Source organism: Mus musculus, chromosome 12, assembly GCF_000001635.26.
Source record: "Mus musculus strain C57BL/6J chromosome 12, GRCm38.p6 C57BL/6J".
NCBI lineage: Eukaryota > Metazoa > Chordata > Mammalia > Rodentia > Muridae > Mus > Mus musculus.
Window position 1 is genome coordinate 104,394,787 of NC_000078.6, and position 20,338 is coordinate 104,415,124.

Consider the following 20,338-nt stretch of genomic DNA (forward strand, 5'->3'; position numbering starts at 1 on the left):
CAAAGGATCAATAAACATATACCGGCACAGAAAGTGCCCAGGCAGTGTTCCCTCAGCTCCTGTTGGAAGGGGTTGCCTCTAGTGACAACATAGTAGTAGAGATTGTCACTCACTCTATGACAACTGTGATGGCCCTCTGACCTACATACTATTAACAGTCCCTTCTAAGGAAGAGGAAACTGAGGCACAGGGAAACTTAGTTATCTCCCCATGACCACACAGGTAGACATTATGGCTGATGGGATGCTCTTCCAAGTGTCCTGATGTCAGAGGAACAGCCTTTCCCATGTTGTGACTCTGCTCATGAGGTGTCACTATGGTGGGCACGTGGATGATGAAACAGGGCTCTGATACTTCCCAGAGAAGAAACAAATGGTCCATGCATCAGGTTACATCTCTGCTGAGATGGATGTGAGGGGGATGAGAAGGTGCTCAAATAACCAGAGAGAATATTTTGGCAGGGCAAAGAACAATGGAGCCATGTCTGAGAATCTGAGAGGAGGTGAATTTCTGGGACAACGGAGTGGATTGATGGTGGAGCAGAATAGGTAGGAGTGGCCTCAGAGTGACAAAGAACCTGGCTCCTTGAGGATTCTGGAATAATCAGAGCCATGGGTAGTGATGGAGGGGTTAGACAAAGTTTCTCATTTGGGAGAGGTACTCTATGAGGTTACAATTTCTCTACAGAACTGAGTTGTGAGAGGTGAAGGTTGCCATTGAAGGCAGTCTCCAGGAACATCAGGTTCAGCTGGAGAAGACAGTGGATGATTCAGCTCAAGGGATGAGCTGACTTGCTGTCTCCATGGAGGAGGAGAGGAGGTCAAAGTGCATTTGGGTTGGGGTATCAGCTGTTCATGGAGAATCCTCTGAGCCTGGAAACACAGCCAGTGGTGTACATGGAAAGGAGAGCTATACATTCAGATTAAGACTTGCTTGAACCTTAAGGCTCCTGAGAATACTCATTGAGCAGTGGATATGAGGTCATCAGAGAATTGGAGCCTGATGGACCACACTCAGAACCCACCCCACCCCAGTGAGCAATTGGGTATACCCCTGTGATGGCCATGAGATGAGAGAAGAGAACTCATCTATTGAAAACATCAAATGTCCCAACAGTCTTCCCAATGTGTCTCTTAGGCATCACCCTGAGACTGGAACACCACGTGCACTCCATGTGTGCTGACAAGCCCCAGATGTATCCCTCTATCCTTCCTGAATGCAACCTGGGTATCTAAGGGGCCTACTGCTAAATGGACCTTCATTTGGTGAGCTGGTTCTGGAACTTGTGGCCAAATCTGAGTCCATCTCTTTTGCAGTCTAGGACCTAGATATCAGGGTTTACTTCTCATTCCTTGGGCATTGAGGGTTTCTCCTCTCTTGTCCATCAATTATTGCCTTGTTGATGAACCCTCTAAATTGAAGGACCCAATGTGGAATCAAAGTAACAGTCTGTGGTGGGGGAGAATAGGTCCGAAAAACTATTGCATTTCCCTGAGAACGTCTTGCATGGTTCAGTGCTTTCCAGATGCTGACAATGTCCATTTTATACTACGTTAACTTTGGTAAGTGTCTGTTGGGAGGGTGGAACGGCAGTCTCAATAAGAAAATCCATGCATCTTGTCCATTCTTCCTTGCTTCTGCCACTTGGCCCGCCAGTTCAAATAATAGTGTGACACATAATCATTTTGTGATTTTGCCCAAATGAACTGACACAGGTAATTTCCAAGTTCTCATGTCTACACATCAGAGAATACCAATGATTGCCACAGACCGGCCCCAGTTGGCCTCTCTCAATCAATGGGAAATTAGGGTTCCAGACACATGGGCATGGAATTGGCAACAAAAAGGGTGACAAAAGACATGGACACAAGGGAGTGTGTATCTGAATATATTTTCTCAAAGTGAGCACCAGTCTTATAATACAGAAGAAAAACAAGAAAGCTAGGCAAATACATCTGTCAAGGTACACTGGTTCTTAACACAAAACAAAGAAAATACATACATAAAAAGATAGCGGGAGCCAGGCTGTGTTTACAAATGAGAATAAAAACAACCCTAATTAGGATCAGCTAAACACAGGAGCCAGGTGAATGCTCTGATGCAATGCTAGTCTATTGTTAAACCCACCACCAAGGATCCTTTAGTAAATACCTGATTATGCTATTCCTCTAGGCCTAGTGAAAAACCTGCACAAGAGGAATTCTTTTCTACTAACCCTTTCATAAATAATACTACAAACCACCTATTTCCTAGACCATTGTGTATTCCTGTGTATGGGTGTGACTTGGCTGTTGTTCTAAGTACTTACTATGTAAACTAGCCCTGAGCTTTTCTAGCTCTATTGAAGTAAATTGTATTGCCTAATTCATTTCACCATCTCTAGCCTATACAGGCCTAGCCTATACTTTGCAGTACAGCAGTATGCTCAGATACTGTGCTCCAAAATAAGGCTAGGGCAAAGTATCTAAGGGTAATTAAACACAGATGTATGGGTCCCCAAGGGGCAACCACTATGAACTGCCTGGTCTGCATATCATCACTGTGCTTTCTGCCCCTAAAACCATCACAGCCCAACTCCAGAGCCTTCTGACATGATGAACAATGAGAGACAATATACAGAGAGTGTGTCTGTTAGCCTCTGGTCACTGTGACAGCACATCTAGATAACCCACTGAGGAATGCAAACGTTTGGGTGAATCACAGTTTCAGAGAATTCAGCTCAGGATCTGCTGGCTTCTTTGCTTTGGGACAGAGGCTAGTCAAGTTCTGTGCATTGAAAGACACTATCAAGAGAATTGGAGAGAGGACTTGGCTGAGTGGGTAAAGTGTTGGACCCTCATGCATGAGGGGACCTTAGTTTTATCCCCTGAAACAGAAGCACAAAAGTGTGGTAACATAAACTTCTGATCTGTACTCTGGGGAAGTAGAAATGGGTGGGTCCCTGGAACTCACAGGCCAGCCACCCTAGCCAATTAGTAACTTCCAGTCATATAAAGAGATTCTACTCCAAAAGCCAAGGTGGATGGGGAATGACCTTTAATTTCCATATGGATATGCACATGGATGCACACATCCCCATTTATGACCACACAGAATTACAAAAAGTAAATGTTCAAGGAGAATGAACAAGAGGACTGGAGAGTTGGCTTAGTGGTGGACCACTGGCTTGACTTACATACATGAAGTCAAGTCTCAGCATCATGGGACCGGGGGGTCACTCAGGATAAGAGGAACTGTCTGCAGCACAGGCTTCTTTCTGTACCTAGAATTGTGAAGAAATTTAACAGATGATAACAAAAGCCACTCTTCACACCACCAGGAAGGCTTCACACCACCAGTCAGCTGCCTCCAGAGTGCTGACTGGCACACCTTGTGTAACGTGAAGTGTTAGGCTCTGCTGCTGGCACATCTGACACTCAGCAGCAGAAGGAGCCTGGTCAGCCTTGCTGAGCAGCAGCCCATCTTGTCAAGCCCATGCATAACTCCCATCCCTGTCACATATAACCAACTTGTCTACTGGTCAAGTAGCAATGACTGAGATGGCTGGAGAAAGAGGTTGACTGTCCCCAGAATGTGTCATTCTGTCTACTTGATTATTGAACTCTTCCTTAGCTGAAGTCACGTTGGATGAGCATTACATATCTTCACATCCTTCTCCCATCTGGAGAGATCTCTCCTCATACTTCTTAACCAGATGTCTTTCTCACCAAATTTCCCATCATGCTCTTTGCAAGACCCTGAAAATCTATTGACTGTATCCATGAATCGGGGAGCAATTACACCTCTGGCCATTTCTCCTCCCAAACATGTATGCCCATGTACACTGCCTGAAATTTTGCCCACCATCAAGATTTCCCTCTGCTGCTATTTTCAGGGTTCTCCATGGCTGTCTGGTATACATATAACATACAGAACCATCAGTAAAACAGGCCCTAATACCCTCTGCCACAGTCAGTGGATCATTGAGTACACACCATGATGCTATGGTTGGCAGTAGACGGCATTGTCAATGGAGTAGAAGCCATAGGCATTTGGGCAATTTCTTCATGTAACTTTCTAGTGCCTTCAGGACCTTCATGGGTTCGATCATGTATATACTATTTCCTTTTGATAATGGTTTGCTGCAATGGATGTCCTACTTTATGACTTGGTGGTCAGAAAACACCCAGCTCATGATGGGCAGTTCAAGTTATGGAGTAACGTAGGAGCCTGTGTCCATGCTAGTTAAAGTGATACAACCTAGGAGAAGGGAGCCTAAAGTGAGGCAGACAAAAGTCTCATGCAATAGCCAACTTTATTCAGATCATCAGCCAATTTACTGAGTGTTAGGAAGAGTCACCTGAGTAAGTGTATAATCACAAGGACAATCCACACGTGGCAAAGAAAAAAAAAGTTTTTCCATAGAGGCAAATAAACAAATGTCACTCACTAGTCAGCAGTAATGAATAATCAGAGGGAAACTCCCTCCTGTCCACTCCATCCTGGAGGGGCAGATAATTCTATGTGTTTTCAAAAAAACCTGAAGTCACAAGACTCTTGTCTTATTTTTTTGGCGTTTTCTCACAAGCACATAAAATTCCCCTAACATGATTCCATTCGAAAGCAGTCTGGACCTGTTGAAGAGCCTTCTCCTGCCCCAGCCCTATAGAAAGCTATCAGATCTCCAAGTCTCTTGGTATATGGGCAGAGCAGCCCATTCAAGTGAGGAATGTGCTGTCTCTAGAGCCCAAATAGGCCCACTTACACTAACCCTGAGATGCTGCATTTGATCCCTATTTTCCCTGGCAGAGGCAAATCTAAAGCCTTCACTTAGCATTTCCAATCCTAATGGCCCTCAGCCCACAGGTCAGGGAACCAACATGAGAATTCTGACAACTTCAAAGTATGTTTGTCCCAACTACATTCTGAGAGCAGGAAATAACCACAGGATGAGTTCAGGGACCTAGTGTACATCAGATTTTGGCCAAAACTCCATTAATCACTCGATCTCCCTAATCTCCTACTTTAACTGGAGGGCCACAATGTTTCCTGGGTTCTCTTGGGACCGTTGTCATTTCAGAACAAGTATAAGAAATGGAATAGTCTGATTGTTTCTTTCCTCCAGTGTACAGTTACCTGTTGGCATATTTTAGGTTATTTTATTAGGTTCTTATCTCTCCCTTCCAAACATTATTCCACTTTAATCCCTTCCAACCCACCCCCAACCCTTGGTAAGAAACAATGATTGTTAGAAGGGAAAGGGGCATACACCTCTTTAGCCTACTTCCTGCTGGTTAAGGGTGTCATGTATCTAGGGGAAAGGCCAATCTCTGCCATCAGAATAGCTAGCAATCCAGCAAAGAGCAAAATCAGCAGCAGCAGCAGCAACAGCAGGGGGAGAAGCTGCCGCCTCTCTCAGGGCTCTGACATTTATATCCTTTTACAAGAATCCTTCGAACTCCAAAAATAAACCATTTTCAGATGGCAGAATCAGGCCCTGCCAGAGCATGAGACAAATCATAGCAACTACTATGGACGATCTAAAGCAGCCTCATATCCCACACTTGGGATTAAAACAAAAACATTTAGACAGAACATAACTGGGTTTTGTAAGAAAGCAAAATTCTCACTACAATCCCCCTTATAAAAGGCTGATGGTCACTCTGGGGAAGGACTGGAGAAAGGTGAACTGGAGAGATTTTATCAAAGTCCTTACTTGGGGGAATCTGGCCATCTCATCATCCAAGAGCTCCTAGACCTGCAAACTGGCTCAAGTCTGGAAATTGGTTCATAGGCCAAGATAGGTTTTTACCAATCATTTTGCCTATACCCATTTGCCAATGTAGCCTTTCATTTGTTTGAGAATTTTTCTGCTTATACAGATCAAATAAAAAAAGCTTTTTATCAATTCCACTGTTGGAAAAAAACAAGATTAATTAGCCAGTACCAATGGTCAATAAGATTCATACAACCCGAAGAATCACTTTGCCTGTGTTGCCCATTATGGTCAGATCATTTAGGACATTGCTTTGTCTATGCTGCTAGTGTTGATAACTAAGATCACCTTGCCCTTGCTGATTCAGTTTATCCACTTGGCTCCTGCTACATTAGGCTCCAAAAGAACTCATTACATTGAATTCATCCAACTGAGCAGCATGTCTCCAAACCCCAGGTCTGTCACAGGAAAAGGGTGACCACAAAGTTTTTCAAATGTGCTTGCTGGTGCCCCTCTCACCATTTTTTCATGTTACAAGATTAGTGTCTTCTGGAACATCCCATTGTGAAGGATTGAGTTTTACACAGCATACCCACACTAGCATTACAATTTCCCTGAGCCTTTAAAACCCCTTCATCAGCACTAAGCCAAGGAGTATCAGGCATATCCAACTCCCTTTCAGTAGGAAGCCTTTTGACAAATGCTTCAGATATCCATATTTTTAAATTAGAGCAGCCCTTTAGCTGTATGAGTTTCCCAATTAAATTAGAATCTCTACTAACTGAACCCATACCAATAACCTCAGTATGATCCAGTTTTACATTCCTTTCACCATTACCCCACACTCTAAAAATCCATTCCCACACAAATTCCCCAGCCTTCTGCTTCACTGAATTGATTCCCTAGCTAGATTATGTCAACTTGACACAAGCTAGAGTCGCCAGAAAGGGGGAAGCTCAGTTAAGAAAATGTTTCAATAAGATTAGGGTGTAGGCAAGATTGTGGAGCATTTTCTTAATTACTGTTTATTGGGGGCAGGCCCAGTGCATTGTGGGAGGGGCCATCATTGGGCTAGTGGTCCTAAGTACTATAAGTAATCAGACTGAGCAAGCTATGGGAAGCAAGCCAGTAAGCAGTGCCCCTGTATGGCTTCTGCATCAGCTTCTGCCTCCAGAGTACTGCCCTGTTTAACTGCTTGTCTGAACTTTCTTCAATGATGAACTATGATGTGGAAATGTAAGCCAAATAATCCAAATAAACCCTTTCCTCTCCAACGTGCTTTTTGGTCATGGTGTCTCATCAACTGGTTCCCAAAAAGCACAGGAGGCCCCCAGAAATCTGCACGATTGATCCATCGAGGAAGCACCCATCAGGCCATGAAATTCAGCATGTAGACACCATCACCAACTAAAATGAAAACAAAAACCTAATCCATCAAAGTCCACAGCTTGGGGGGAAAAAATGTACTAAACTTCCTTCTCAGTTTCTATTGTTCTAATTCTGGGCAAATGTTCTTGTTAATTGAAGTATGTCACCCCAGAATATGTTTTTTCTGCTTAAAAGTTCATCCTGAGTAAAGCTTAGGGATGCAGTGTCATCCTGAACGCCCACTGTAGTCTCCAGCCGGTTGTAAAGACTTTCTACTGTCTTAACCCTGTGTCCAAGTAGTCTTCTCTGGTAGATACCCCACAGCAGAAGTGCACCTCCCCATAGTCTACACTTCCACCTCCCTTCTAGAAGCCTACTTAGCCTTAAGGCTGGTTAGAGACAGGTCTAGAACAGACATGGGTGGGCCCTGAGGGATAACAGTGTTGTCTTTCCTAGTGTCCCCTTTAGAGAAAGTCATTTCTGGTTTAGTAGACTGGAATGGAAACTTCTGGCTTGTTTGGAAAGTCAGTTATGTCAAGAGTTGTTTTGCTGGGGCACACAGGTGAAAGGATGTTTTGCTGGAACAAACACGGGTGAAAGGATGTTTGGATATAGCAAACATATGAAAGAACCCATGATGAAGGAGTATAAATATGATACTGCAGACAGTGGGAGGCGAGCACTGAGCATTGGTTTAGTTTGCTCCACCTTGCTATTCTTCACTAAAGACACACACGTATAGGTTCACCTTACATAGCACTGTTGAGCTCAACTTCTTCAGGATTGAACTACAGCTGCTGGTTCATGTCTGGTGTCTGCCTGCCGAAAGGACTGGACTGTAGCTGCTGGTTTGTGTGTGGTGTCTGCCTGCCTAGAGGTAGAGAGCTGGTCTGCAGCTGCTGGGTCATATCTGGTGTCTGCTGCCAAAAAGATCGAGCTTGATCCCCCAAAGAACTACTGCTGAACAGGTTCACTTCCCCCCACATCCTGATAACTTTTCAACTACCTCTGCCGGGTGGTGGGCTAAAGGAGAGGTTGAATCCTTATTAAAAGTAGGTTGAAAAGAATGTATGCCTACAGTAGACAGTGAAGGATAATTTCCTCAGTCAAAAGGGGAAAAGACAATATTTTAGAAGGCAGGAGTCAGGGGTTGAGTACATCTCATGCTGAAGGTGAAGAGACTACATTCTGAGGTTAGATAAACCCTTGAAAATCTGAGGGTTCAAATCTCATGCCTACCCCAGCCTGCCTAACAGGATAGAGCTCGCATCCATGCCTTGTTCCCTTGGACATGACAATAAGGGACTGAGCCTCTGAAAGGGTGAGCAGCCCCCAATTTAATGTTCTCTTTTCTAACAGTTGCCTTGCTCTTGGTGTCTCTTCACAGCAAGAGAATACTGAATAAAACAGAGTGATTCCTGGTAAAGAAAAACTCACCTTAGGGGATCTGCTTTCCCAGGAAACAGAAAGCTGCCTTTAGGCTTCTGTTTACCCAGCCAAAGGCCTTCTCTTAGGGCCTTGTCTCCAGCATCGCTGTTTTGGAGTCTCTGCCTAACACTCCAGACTTTTGTTGAAGATAGTGTTAAACCTGAGAATTGCAAGAAAAAAAAGCAAACCCACAATTATCCAATTGAAGCAACCTGTATTTGGGGGTACACCTAAGTCAGGATTTGAAAAAACAATCCCTTCTCTTGAACTCCCATTCCTAGGAGATATAAACTGTTTACAGGGGCAAGTGGGGTTGCTGTTATACACTGTTGGGAAGATACAACAAAGGGGAAGGGAAAGGGGGGAAAGATACACAGCATGTGGATGGGGTCACAATTTTAATGTAGTTGAAAAACATGTTTTGCAGTTTATATAAGGTTTAAGAAACAGGAACTTAATCTTAATTACAAATAAAAACCTTAACATCCAAGGAATTAACACAAGATAAACAGGAACTTCTTTTCAACTGTTGTAAGTGCAAACAAAAACTGTTCATCCCACTATCAGACAATAAAACCATTACTACAAATTATAAGCCAATTGAAAGAATTAGTGATGGCATAAAGATTACATAGTGGACATGTGGGTGGGCTTTGGCCAGGTCCATATCTAGGTTCCCAGAAAATGGCTATGAGTCACACATTTTTGCAGCAGCTTAAAATGGCAAAGCCCAAAATTCACTGCATTTCCCATCAGAATGAATTAGGGGCAAGTGCACATCCTGACATCCTCCCTGCCTATGCACCTCCTACCTACCTCCAATGAGGGCAAGCATATGCCCTGACATGTTTCCCGCCCAAGTACCTCTTGCCCACGTGTGATCGAGCACATCCAGGGCAGGTGGGTCAAACAAACACGGGACAGAAAAACAGGACTTTGTTCTTAACTGTCTCAACTGCAAACAGAACCAGTAACCTGCAAGGTTGACTTTTCCTGTTTTGCTCTCATTTTAAATTACAAGGACTTAGCACGGGACAAAAATGATTTTATTCTACAACTACAAACAAAAACCTCAACCTGCACAGGACAAACAGAAATCCATCCCTAACTCTCTTACCTAAATACAGAAACTTTAACCTACAAAGAATATACAACAATATACAAGGTATCTTATTCCTCATTTAGTCTCAAACTAGTTGGCTCTCAGTCCTCTCCTACCTGAGAAGAGGGGTTCTTTTTTTTTTTTTTTTAGAAATACATCTTTCTTTTAAAGATTCATTTATTTTATGTATATGAGTACATTATCACTATTTTCAAACAAACCAGAACTGGGCATTGAATCCCAATACAGATGGTTAATAGCCACCATGTGGTTGCTGAGAATTGAACTCTGGACCTCTGGAAGAGGAGCCAGCATTCTTAGCCACTGAGCCTTCACTTCCAGCCCAAGAGGGGTTCTTGAATGCTGCTTCAAAGCAGCAGAGTGAGGGACAGCATGGTATAAGGTCATCTACATACAGGTTTAACCTGCTGGGGTGTGGGGGGGGGGGGCGGGGGCGGGTTGAGAGAAAGGAAGTCAGTGGCCAGAGCCTGGTTGAAGTAATGGGGACTAAATCAGATCCCCTAGGGCAGATAGTCCAAGTAAGATGAAGTGTTGTTACCTGGGTGTGAAGGAATGATAAAGTATCCTTAGTATACAGTAAAGAAAGAAGTAGAGGAAGAGAGTGAGAAAGTCTACTATGAGGGTTAGGCACCACTGCAAGGGATAGGAAGAATGCTATGCTGATGATGCTGAGGTCCTGAGCATGGGATAGGAAAGATGCTGTGCCAGTGATGCTGAGGTCCTGAGCATGGGATAGGAAGGATGTTGTGCCAGTGATGCTGAGGTCCTGAGCATGGGATAGGAATGATGCTGTGCTGATGATGCTGAGGTCCTGAGCATGGGATAGGAAGGATGTTGTGCCAGTGATGCTGAGGTCCTGAGCATGGGATAGGAATGATGCTGTGCTGATGATGCTGAGGTCCTGAGCATGGGATAGGAAGGATGTTGTGCCAGTGATGCTGAGGTCCTGAGCATGGGATAGGAAGGATGCTGTGCTGATGATGCTGAGGTCCTGAGCATGGGATAGGAAGGATGCTGTGCTGATGATGCTGAGGTCCTGAGCATGGAATAGGAAAGATGCTGTGCTGATGATGCTGAGGTCCTGAGCATGGAATAGGAAGGATGCTGTGCTGATGATGCTGAGGTCCTGAGCATGGGATAGGAAGGATGCTGTTCTGATGATGCTGAGGTCCTGAGCATTGCCAGTAAAAGACTTTGGGATGGGCAAGGCAAGGGTGATACAGGCTAAAAGAGTGCGCTTGAGAGCACCTTAATAAGCAGCTGCTGTATGAGAGGTTTTAAGCCTTGTACAAAGTGATACAGGGGTAAAGGTAGGGTCCTGAAGTAGGATCTTAATGGGGGTGCTGATGTGACCGCTCTAAAAGAGGAACAGTATCCTATGCTTTGGGGTCAATGAGGGAATGTGGAAGAGGATACATTAAAGCATTAGTAGGTGTCAGTAGACAAAGAGGCTCTTTAGAGTTTAGGAGAGGGAAAATACTAGAGGGAGCTGGATGAGCATAAAAAGTGTAAAAGAGGGGCTGGAGAGATGGCTCAGTGGTTAAACACACTCACTGCTCTTCCATGGGTCCTGAGTTCAATTCCCAGCAACCACATGGTGGCTCACAACCATCTGTAATGGGATCTGATGCCCTCTTCTGCTGTTTCTGAAAACAGCTGCAGTGTACTCATATAAATAAAATAAATCTTTTTATAAAGAAGGAGGAGGAAGAGGAGAAAGAGGAGGAGGAGGAGGAGAAGTGTGAAAGGAAAAGTGTGATTTGGCCATGATATTCCTACCCGACAGAAAGGTTGGGAAATGTGGCATAAAGAGGCAAAGACAAGTCTCTATTTAGGATATGGCCATTCCTGACAGGACAGATATAGATGTAGACAGCTTCTGTCAGCATCAAGCATGTGTTTATTAATATGTAAGTTTCCCTAGAGAAACTGGAAGGACAGACAGAGTTGCTCTGTTCTTTCCTAAATGATTTAGACAGTCCAAAACAAATGTTAGCTGCAGCCTTCCAGGAGACAAGGAGGGCTGTGCACTTTCCTTTTGCTTCTGACTTCTCCCCCTTTCCACATCGACTCTGAAGCATTTCATAAACAGAAGACTTGTCCAGTACAGCAGTGGGCTTGTGTAGAACAGAGGTGGGGCTTTTCCCATCAGGAAGGAGTTCTGATAGAGGCTACAAATCCATGTTACCAGAAATCATCCAGTCTGTTCATTTCCAGTCTGAGCACAGAGCACAGCTTGTCCATGCCAGCATTTCCTAAGAGGAGGGAGGAGCCCTTGATGGGAATAAATAGGCTTTAATGTGCACTGGGGACAACATGCCAGGCAAGCGGCAACCCTGAACATCGGGAGTCAGCTATCACAGAGGCTGGCAGCTGGCTGGTTTCAGCTCTGTAGGTAAAGCCCAGGATTCCTTGACTCCAGGGACAGAGAAGGAACCTTCCCAGGACTGTGCGGTACTGGCTACTGCCTGCAACCTGTGTTTGTGGGGGTGGGGCAAGGGCTTTGGCTGAGATACTGGCTTACAATCAGGGAACCTTTCTTGGGTTCATAAAATCTTCTCTCCGGTCAGTTTCTCTTCCCTGTGGAAGATACAGATGCTGTGGTCTCTGCTCGTGGAGAGTAAATGGAGCCTGCTTCTCTGACTCCAAGGGGGGGGGGAGGTTTAGAGACATGTCTAGCTTGCATGCTGCAGTCATAGCTAGGGTGAGACCGGACTGTTGCAGAGTCACTGTTGGGGAGGTGGCAGCTCTGCCTTGCTCACATCACAGAAGAGATGCCTGGGGGGTTGGGACTCCACTTCCCTCTTAGATACCAGATCCCCTAGGCAAGCAGAGGGGCTTCCCCCTCAACTAGGGAAGCAAAGATGGCTCAGTCACTGAGCCACGTCTCCTGCTGTATGAACCGAGCAGCCTCTTTTCTCTGGAAATATTTTTGGTGCAAAATATTGTTTAGTGCTTTTCCAAAGAAATGGTTGCATCGGACTGAAAATAAAATCAGCCAAGTTGCTTAAGTCCCTGGCTCATCTGCAGACACGTCACAGCCATTTATTTGCACAAGTGGCTAGCACCAACACTCCTCTGGGCCTTCCAATTCTCTCCTCTCCTCTCCATCTTCCCTCGGCTCCATCCTCCTTTCCCTGACCCCCCTCCTTCTACCTCCATGTTCCTCTTTCTTCTACTTTTCACTCCTTTCTTTCTCCAAACTCCTGCTTTCCCCCTTCTCTTCTTCCTCTATCCCTGTTCATTTACCATCCACCTTCACCTTTGGACACCTGTACAAATGGCCAGAGACTAAAGGTAAGATTGCAGGCGTTCAACTATAGTCCATTAGGATGCCTGTGGTCCCCACTCCAGGTGGATATAGAGGAGATGGACCCCTAGACATTCCAGACAACCACTTCCAATGCCCACAACAAGCCAGCCACTTACCAATAATGTAACCTGGACCCCTCACCAAGCTACACAGAAAGGTCCACCTATTTGCTTTTACCACACAGCCATCCTGACAGCCAACATGAGATCTGGTCCAGGTGTCAGAGACTGATACCGCTCATTCTTCTTCTCACCAGGAAGCCTTCCAAGCCTGAGGTACAAACAACCATGTGGTTCCCAGGCAGGGCAGATAGAACCTTCCCATACTGACCCCACTAATGGCCTGTTCTCAGAAGTTTCAAGGCTTTGGCTCTGCACCGGGTGTCTCCAGTGCTTCTTCTCAATTGACATCCACACTCCCAGAAACATGCTCTGGATTCAGGCCACGGTTTTGAGATTTGGTAGACTTGTCACCAAAAGGCAAAGATAGACCCTGTGCTCATTTCTGCTTCAAGGCTGCTGAGGTCTGCCTACCAGGAATGACAGGCGGGAACTTTGAGGAAGGGAACTATTGCAAAGGAAGAGGAATCCCTGCCTTCTAATGGGTCCGTTGCCATGAGAGAAAGAGAGAAGACCCTGGGGAGACAGGGCTTACACCCCTCCCCAGCTCCTATTTGGCCTGCTCTTTGAACCCTGGCATAGCCCTTTAACTCTCTTGAGTATTTGATTCTCTGTTAGGAAAACTGGCTTCTGCAGCAGCACTTCCTCCGTGATAGTAGGGAACACATGGTGTCATCCGAGTGGCCAGAGCACCTCCCATGTGCAACCACAGAGGCAGGAAGGGCAGTAGAGCAGGGCACAATGACAGGCAGGTGGGAGAACTAAGAGATGGTCAGAGCACCAGCTGGTCCTCCCAGACTCAAAGGATGTTTTCCTTTCAGACTGCAGAACACAGAAGATGGCCTTCATTGCAGCTCTGGGGCTCTTGATGGCTGGGATCTGCCCTGCTGTCCTCTGCTTCCCAGATGGCACGTTGGGAATGGATGCTGCAGTCCAAGAAGACCATGACAATGGGACACAACTGGACAGTCTCACATTGGCCTCCATCAACACTGACTTTGCCTTCAGCCTCTACAAGGAGCTGGTTTTGAAGAATCCAGATAAAAATATTGTCTTCTCCCCACTTAGCATCTCAGCGGCCTTGGCCGTCATGTCCCTGGGAGCAAAGGGCAACACCCTGGAAGAGATTCTAGAAGGTCTCAAGTTCAATCTTACAGAGACCTCTGAGGCAGACATCCACCAGGGCTTTGGGCACCTCCTACAGAGGCTCAACCAGCCAAAGGACCAGGTACAGATCAGCACGGGTAGTGCCCTGTTTATTGAAAAGCGCCAGCAGATCCTGACAGAATTCCAGGAGAAGGCAAGGGCTCTGTACCAGGCTGAGGCCTTCACAGCAGACTTCCAGCAGCCTCGTCAGGCCAAAAAGCTCATCAATGACTATGTGAGGAAACAGACCCAGGGGATGATCAAGGAACTGGTCTCAGACCTGGATAAAAGGACATTGATGGTGCTGGTGAATTATATCTACTTTAAAGGTGAGCGTGGTCACTGCCTGGGGAGTGGAGGGAAGGAGTCTTGGCTGGGTACCTGTATCAATAGGATGACAACTCAATAGGAGGTGCTCTAAGTCTTGTAGGCATAGGTGCCTAGCTTCTTATTACCCAAAGGCCTTACTTTTCTTCTAGTATTTTTTTTTTTGAAATGGTATGGTTCATGGCATGTAGTCAACATAAACCCTAATCTGTCCATCTAAGAGGGCTGACCTGGGCTGTGACTTAGCCTTAGTTACCAACAGAACACCATAGCCCACACATCCAGTTCTACCTGCATGTTCAGAAGCCATGGCTACTCCCTACAGAGATGGATTCCCTCAGGCATTTCAAACATGTTCCTGTAGGAAATATCCATCCCTGTAGGAGAGCCTCTGTCTCTAGGGTCCAGGTGAGATGGGGAATTGTTGCCCTAAGGAGGCTGACTGTCCTAATCTTAAGAGAGAAAGTAGCATAGCCCACAGCTAGTGAAGAGCCCTGCTGGCAATTACTATACAGGACTTCTCCCATGAGCCCCTTCTGTAACAAGCTAGTCCTTAACACAAGAAGCAGGGACTCGGTAAAAAACATTAGAGATGGGGAAGTGTCATCCAGGTAGTATTCTGTGTTTAGTGAATGTCTTCTTCATGGAAATTGCTTTTGTAAAATAACTAGCCACTTAGCATGAAAGGTCAGAATTCCCAAGACACATTCCTGAGCCAGAGATTCCAATGAGACTTGTGTGCAAGATAGATGGAGACTCAGCTATACGCAATGTTATAGGTAACGGTACTGGGGGAAAGCCCAGAGATCCCACACCCACAACATCCTGCCTGATAGAGACAAGGAGCAAAGTGACAGACCTGAAGTTGGTGACTGGCAGAAGTCATGATGTAACCAGACCTGCGGTGGATCTGGAGGTGATTAAAGTTAGTCCAGGGCAGAGGGAGGGCAGGTCTGGGGCTATAGACAGAAAATCAAGGTGGCAATGGACAGAAATATAGGATAGGAGGACAACTGGACAGGAGGACAGGAAGGACAGGAGGACAGAGGATAGGAGGGCAGGATGGCCCCACAGCTGCTGTTGGCAGGGGACGGACGGTAGAAGCAGAGTGACAGCCTGAAGGGTTAGACTGCAGAACATGGCTCTCTCAACTCTCCCCAGGACACAGGCTCAAGTGCTGCTTGCTGCGAGGTGGGATGTATGTCTAGGCTACGAGGTGCTGAGAGCAAAGAATGGTTTCACTATCAAATCCCTCATGTGCTTTGGTAATTGGGGCATATGGTATGAATCTGGAATAAGCCTGAGCTGAACCTGTGATCTTTGGTGGTGTCCACAGCCCATGTGTGTGACGAGGATTCATTACCCACGTCTTTGCCCACAAGCTGGGGGATTACGAACTGATCCGATATGCGAGGACTTAGTCTGTGCTGTTCTGTTACCTCTGAAACCTGTCCCACAAGCCATGCCTTCTAGACATGGTTGCCCTGAGGAAGACAGAACCCTCAACTCTCCCATCTCCAGTCTCACCACTTTCACTCTTGTCTCTCTTACACTCTCCACCCCAGATCCCTGACTGTGTCAGGAGCTCAAGTAGCCAGGCTGGGGTTTTGAGGTTCCCCTTCCAAACCAAGCCTGGAGACAATGCTCATAGCTAGCAGCTACCTGAGTTTTTCCAGTTCAGCATATGTCACACTAAGGGACACTCTGAGTGACTGAAGATGGATGGATTGCTGTCACAACTCAGAAGCGGTGTTAACTGAGGAGAAGGTGGAGTCTCTGCGGCTGTTGAATCTGATGATTTGTTCCTTGCTCCTTCTTTAGCCAAATGGAAGGTGCCCTTTGACCCTCTTGACACGTTCAAGTCTGAGTTCTACGCGGGCAAGAGGAGGCCCGTGATAGTGCCCATGATGAGCATGGAGGACCTGACCACACCCTACTTCCGAGATGAGGAGCTTTTCTGCACTGTGGTGGAGCTGAAGTACACAGGAAATGCCAGTGCCATGTTCATCCTCCCTGACCAGGGCAAGATGCAGCAGGTGGAAGCCAGCTTGCAACCAGAGACCCTGAGGAAGTGGAAGAATTCTCTGAAACCCAGGTGACTGTCCTCAGAACCCAGAACTGGCCTGGTTCCCTGTTCTGTCCTCAGCCTAAGGCCCAGTGTCCCTGTACCTCGGAGTCCCACTAGTACCCACTGTAACAGTGGACCGTCCCCAGGGGACAGATGGAGTTTAGTTGAATTCCCCTCTGCTGATTATGTATTTTGGGCCCTGATTTTCTGTCAATGTTCACAAGATGGGCTCAGCTAGAACAAGGAGCTGAGGTTTCCTCCCTCTAACAGGCTGTAAGTTACACAGAATCTAGAATGAGTTGGAAGGCAGAGGGATTGTGATTGACAGGAGATGAGCTCTGAGAATCAGCTCTGTCCTGTGGAGCCATCTCATCCTCTCAACACTCATCATTCACCATATAGGGAATAAGACTTGAAGACCTACTATGTGCCAGGCTCTGACTTAAATATCTACCCAAGAAGATATCTAAGACTAAAGCACAAAATTTCAAGAAAAATTGAAGAAAAGCCTTATAGGCTTTCTTGTAATTGAGGAAGAGAGAAAAGGGAGATTAGCATAATAAGTATTTAATAAGTTACAGTGAGAAGTGGTGAGGGGCAGGGGGTGTCAGAAGATAAGGACAGCTGGAGTCTGATGCACTGTGCTATGTTAAATGGAATGTCTCTAGGTGATGTCTGAGGGTTGGATGACAGGGAAGGGCTGCATTTGTGGATCTAGGAGAAAAGCATTCTCAGTCAAGGAGCAGCGAGGACCAAGTCAGGTTGCCTGTCTACTGTTCACATTCTCAGGCACTGAGGATAATTAATGCATTAGGGAGAGCAAAGTCATGTTGTGTAGGCATGGCTGGGAAGAGGACTTCCCTGTAGTTAGAGGACTCTCTGTGTAGAGAAGCCCCAGCGTCACAGTGGACTGAAGGAGCCACGGAGTCCAGGGACTCTTCCTTTCTCTTTCATTCTCAGGATGATAGATGAGCTCCACCTGCCCAAGTTCTCCATCTCCACCGACTACAGCCTGGAGGATGTCCTTTCAAAGCTGGGCATCAGGGAAGTCTTCTCCACACAGGCTGACCTGTCTGCAATCACAGGAACCAAGGATCTGAGAGTCTCTCAGGTAAGACAAAGAAGCACTTGGTGGTTCAGCTTGTGCCCTGAACGTGGATGGTGAGGGCCACGAGGGCATGTGGGATTGGCACACGTGTGAGAAGACCTATATTTCTCAGTTTTTCTCACGCTGGGGGAGCTTAAAACCCCCAGATACTCCTGCAGAGAGCAGTACTACTTTACTCCCTGGATATAACCACACCCAGGAACCCATGATGAGGAAGTGCCTATGCTTGGTGTTAGATCACATGGGTACCGATCTGTGCTGCACCGCAGGTGCCCCCCCCCTCCAATCCACTGCAGTCACAAAGCACACCCAGCCTCAACTTCTTCCCTCCAGGACTTCTTGACCAGCACTCAGATTATTAACAGTAAAAGTAATAACAAGGGATCTATGGCAGTTCTGAGGAGAACCCTAAGAATAGGAAAGAAGATGCCTTAGACCCCCAGAGTGCATTCCTAGGTGCATAGCCTGGCCGTGACCAATGTTCTCTCCAGCGCCCACTCAAAGCTCTGGGCTCAGATCTGTGCAACCAGGACATGGCATTCTGGGAAGGTGAAACCATGGTTTGCACACTGCTGTTGCATATCCCAAGGAGGTTGGAGCAGGAGGGATGGGGAGACCTGCACTGGCTGTCAGCACTCTGGCTGTTCCCTCTGACAAAGTTGGGGGGCTGCCTGTGAGGAAACTCCTGCCACTGCCTGCTCCTGTCCTCCTGTTGTAGTGATTTGAGGACAACACAGATTCAGACACTAAGCAGAACAAGGGCATGCCTCATCTCACACCCTGAGCAGAGACTTGGAAATGCAGGGTTAGAGCCCAGGGAAGGAACAAGGAAATTCCTCCCAGCAGATGAGGCCAGCACTTACTGCCTGCTCCAGACCACTCTCCTACCCTCCCTGGTCTCCACTGAGTGATGTGTTTCTCTCCCCACAGGTGGTCCACAAGGCTGTGCTGGACGTGGCTGAGACAGGCACAGAAGCAGCTGCTGCCACTGGAGTCAAATTTGTCCCAATGTCTGCGAAACTGTACCCTCTGACTGTATATTTCAATCGGCCTTTCCTGATAATGATCTTTGACACAGAAACTGAAATTGCCCCCTTTATAGCCAAGATAGCCAACCCCAAATGAGACTAGAACTCCCCAAGTGTTGACGCTTCTTCCCGGGAGCCAGGCATTGAGCCTGTCTGTGGGTCTCCATGTGCATTTTGGCTTCCATGCTCTGCTTGGCCTTGGCATGCCTGGATTAGATAGTGACTAACTGTGTTATAACCTCATGCACAGACATCCCTGTGGGAAGTCAGTGCCATGCTCCCAGACTTCTTGGTAGCACTAGCCCATGTTCCTGAGCCTGAAATTTGTCTTGTCCCCTACCCCTGCTCTCTCCCTGTATCTGCCTCCACCCAAAAGCCTGGGCCCCATCAAGTAAGCTCAGTCCCAGTTTAGACTCTGGTTATGTCTCCCTTCAGCCTTGCTGTCTTGATGGGACTGTGCAACCTTACAGGCCAACCCATATGGACCAAGAGGAAAGCTTGCTGCCCCGTGTCTATCTGCAGCATCTAGGACTACTTGGTGCCCAGTCTGCCTCACTCTTTCACTTCTCCAGGCTTTGCCTCCAGCACTGCCCCCCTGCAGGATCTCCTCACTTTGTCCACATCTGGCACAGAGTTAGAGCCCTCACTTCTGCAGCTGCATGGGGCCTGTGGGTCAGAGCAGCTCCTTTCCCCTGGCACTCCTACTTAGAACAAAGTAGCCTTTCTTTTAGTTCCCAGCTGACCAACCTCACACAAAAGAGGAACACCACCAACCAGAATAAAGAGGTAGGAGCAAAAGATCAATAAACATATAACTGCATTGAATGTAGCAGTGTTCTCTTGTTGGCAAGGGGTAGCCTCTAATGACAACAGGCACATAGAGATTGTCACTCACACTCTGTGACTCCTGGGATGGCCCTCTGGCCTCTGTGCTATTATGAGTCCCTTTATGGATGAGGAAACTGAGGCACAGAGAAGCTTAGCCATTTCCCCCGACACACAGCTAAGTTATTATGGTATTCCAAGTTTGCTGACGCCTCAGACACAGCCAACCTTCACCAAGCTGAGAAGTCTGTTGTTCCTAAGGCTTGACAGTGGTGGTGAACAGGTGGGTGATAAAACAAGACTCTGGATGCTTTCAAGACGGCACAAGGGGCCTGGGACCAGGATGTGAGCTCTGTTCTAAGGTCTAAGTATTTCTGCTCAGATGGAAGGTATCCTGGGACAGAGGCCAAGGTGCTTTCGTGTGGGCTGCTGGGTGGTGTCCAAGGAGAATCCTGGGAGCCTGGAAACAGCCAGAGGCCTGCAGGCAGAGGGAAAGCTGTCCAGGTTGGGATACATTTGAGTCTCAAGGGACCTAAGAACACACACTGACAGGTGGACCTGTGGTCAGCAGAGAATCACACTCATACACACACACACACACACACACACACACACACACACACACACACACATGATCCCTTCCCTGGCCAGCACTGAGATGCTACACCATTAAGACCTTGGATTGAGATAAGAATGGGGGCCTCTATTGAAAGCAGCCCAGTATCCCAACCATTACAATGTGCCTAAGTGTCAGTTGAGACCTTAAACTGACCACCACATGCACTCCATG

At 46.8% G+C, this 20,338-nt stretch overlaps 1 protein-coding gene and 1 long non-coding RNA gene across 3 annotated transcripts; one reads left to right on the forward strand and one right to left on the reverse strand.

Moving 5' to 3' along the window:
* Positions 1-7,015: 7,015 nt before the first annotated feature.
* Gm40561 lies at positions 7,016-9,382 on the reverse strand. The gene is made up of 3 exons (XR_872953.1): positions 9,308-9,382; positions 8,501-8,651; positions 7,016-7,102 (listed from the first exon to the last, which is right to left on the reverse strand). It is a non-coding gene; the product is annotated as a predicted gene, 40561 (long non-coding RNA).
* Positions 9,383-11,859: 2,477 nt separating this feature from the next.
* Positions 11,860-19,548, forward strand: Serpina3n (serine (or cysteine) peptidase inhibitor, clade A, member 3N). Of its 2 annotated transcripts, none has more exons than XM_011244046.3 (5): positions 11,860-12,005; positions 13,868-14,521; positions 16,341-16,614; positions 17,548-17,698; positions 18,626-19,548. In XM_011244046.3, exons 2-5 carry the CDS (start codon positions 13,885-13,887, stop codon positions 18,818-18,820), a joined length of 1,257 nt encoding a protein of 418 aa, XP_011242348.1. In that variant the 5' UTR covers positions 11,860-12,005; positions 13,868-13,884; the 3' UTR covers positions 18,821-19,548. The 2 variants fall into 2 exon arrangements, with proteins under 2 accessions (XP_011242348.1, NP_033278.2); NM_009252.2 differs by having other exon boundaries at positions 11,922-12,009; positions 18,626-19,543.
* Positions 19,549-20,338: the final 790 nt, after the last annotated feature.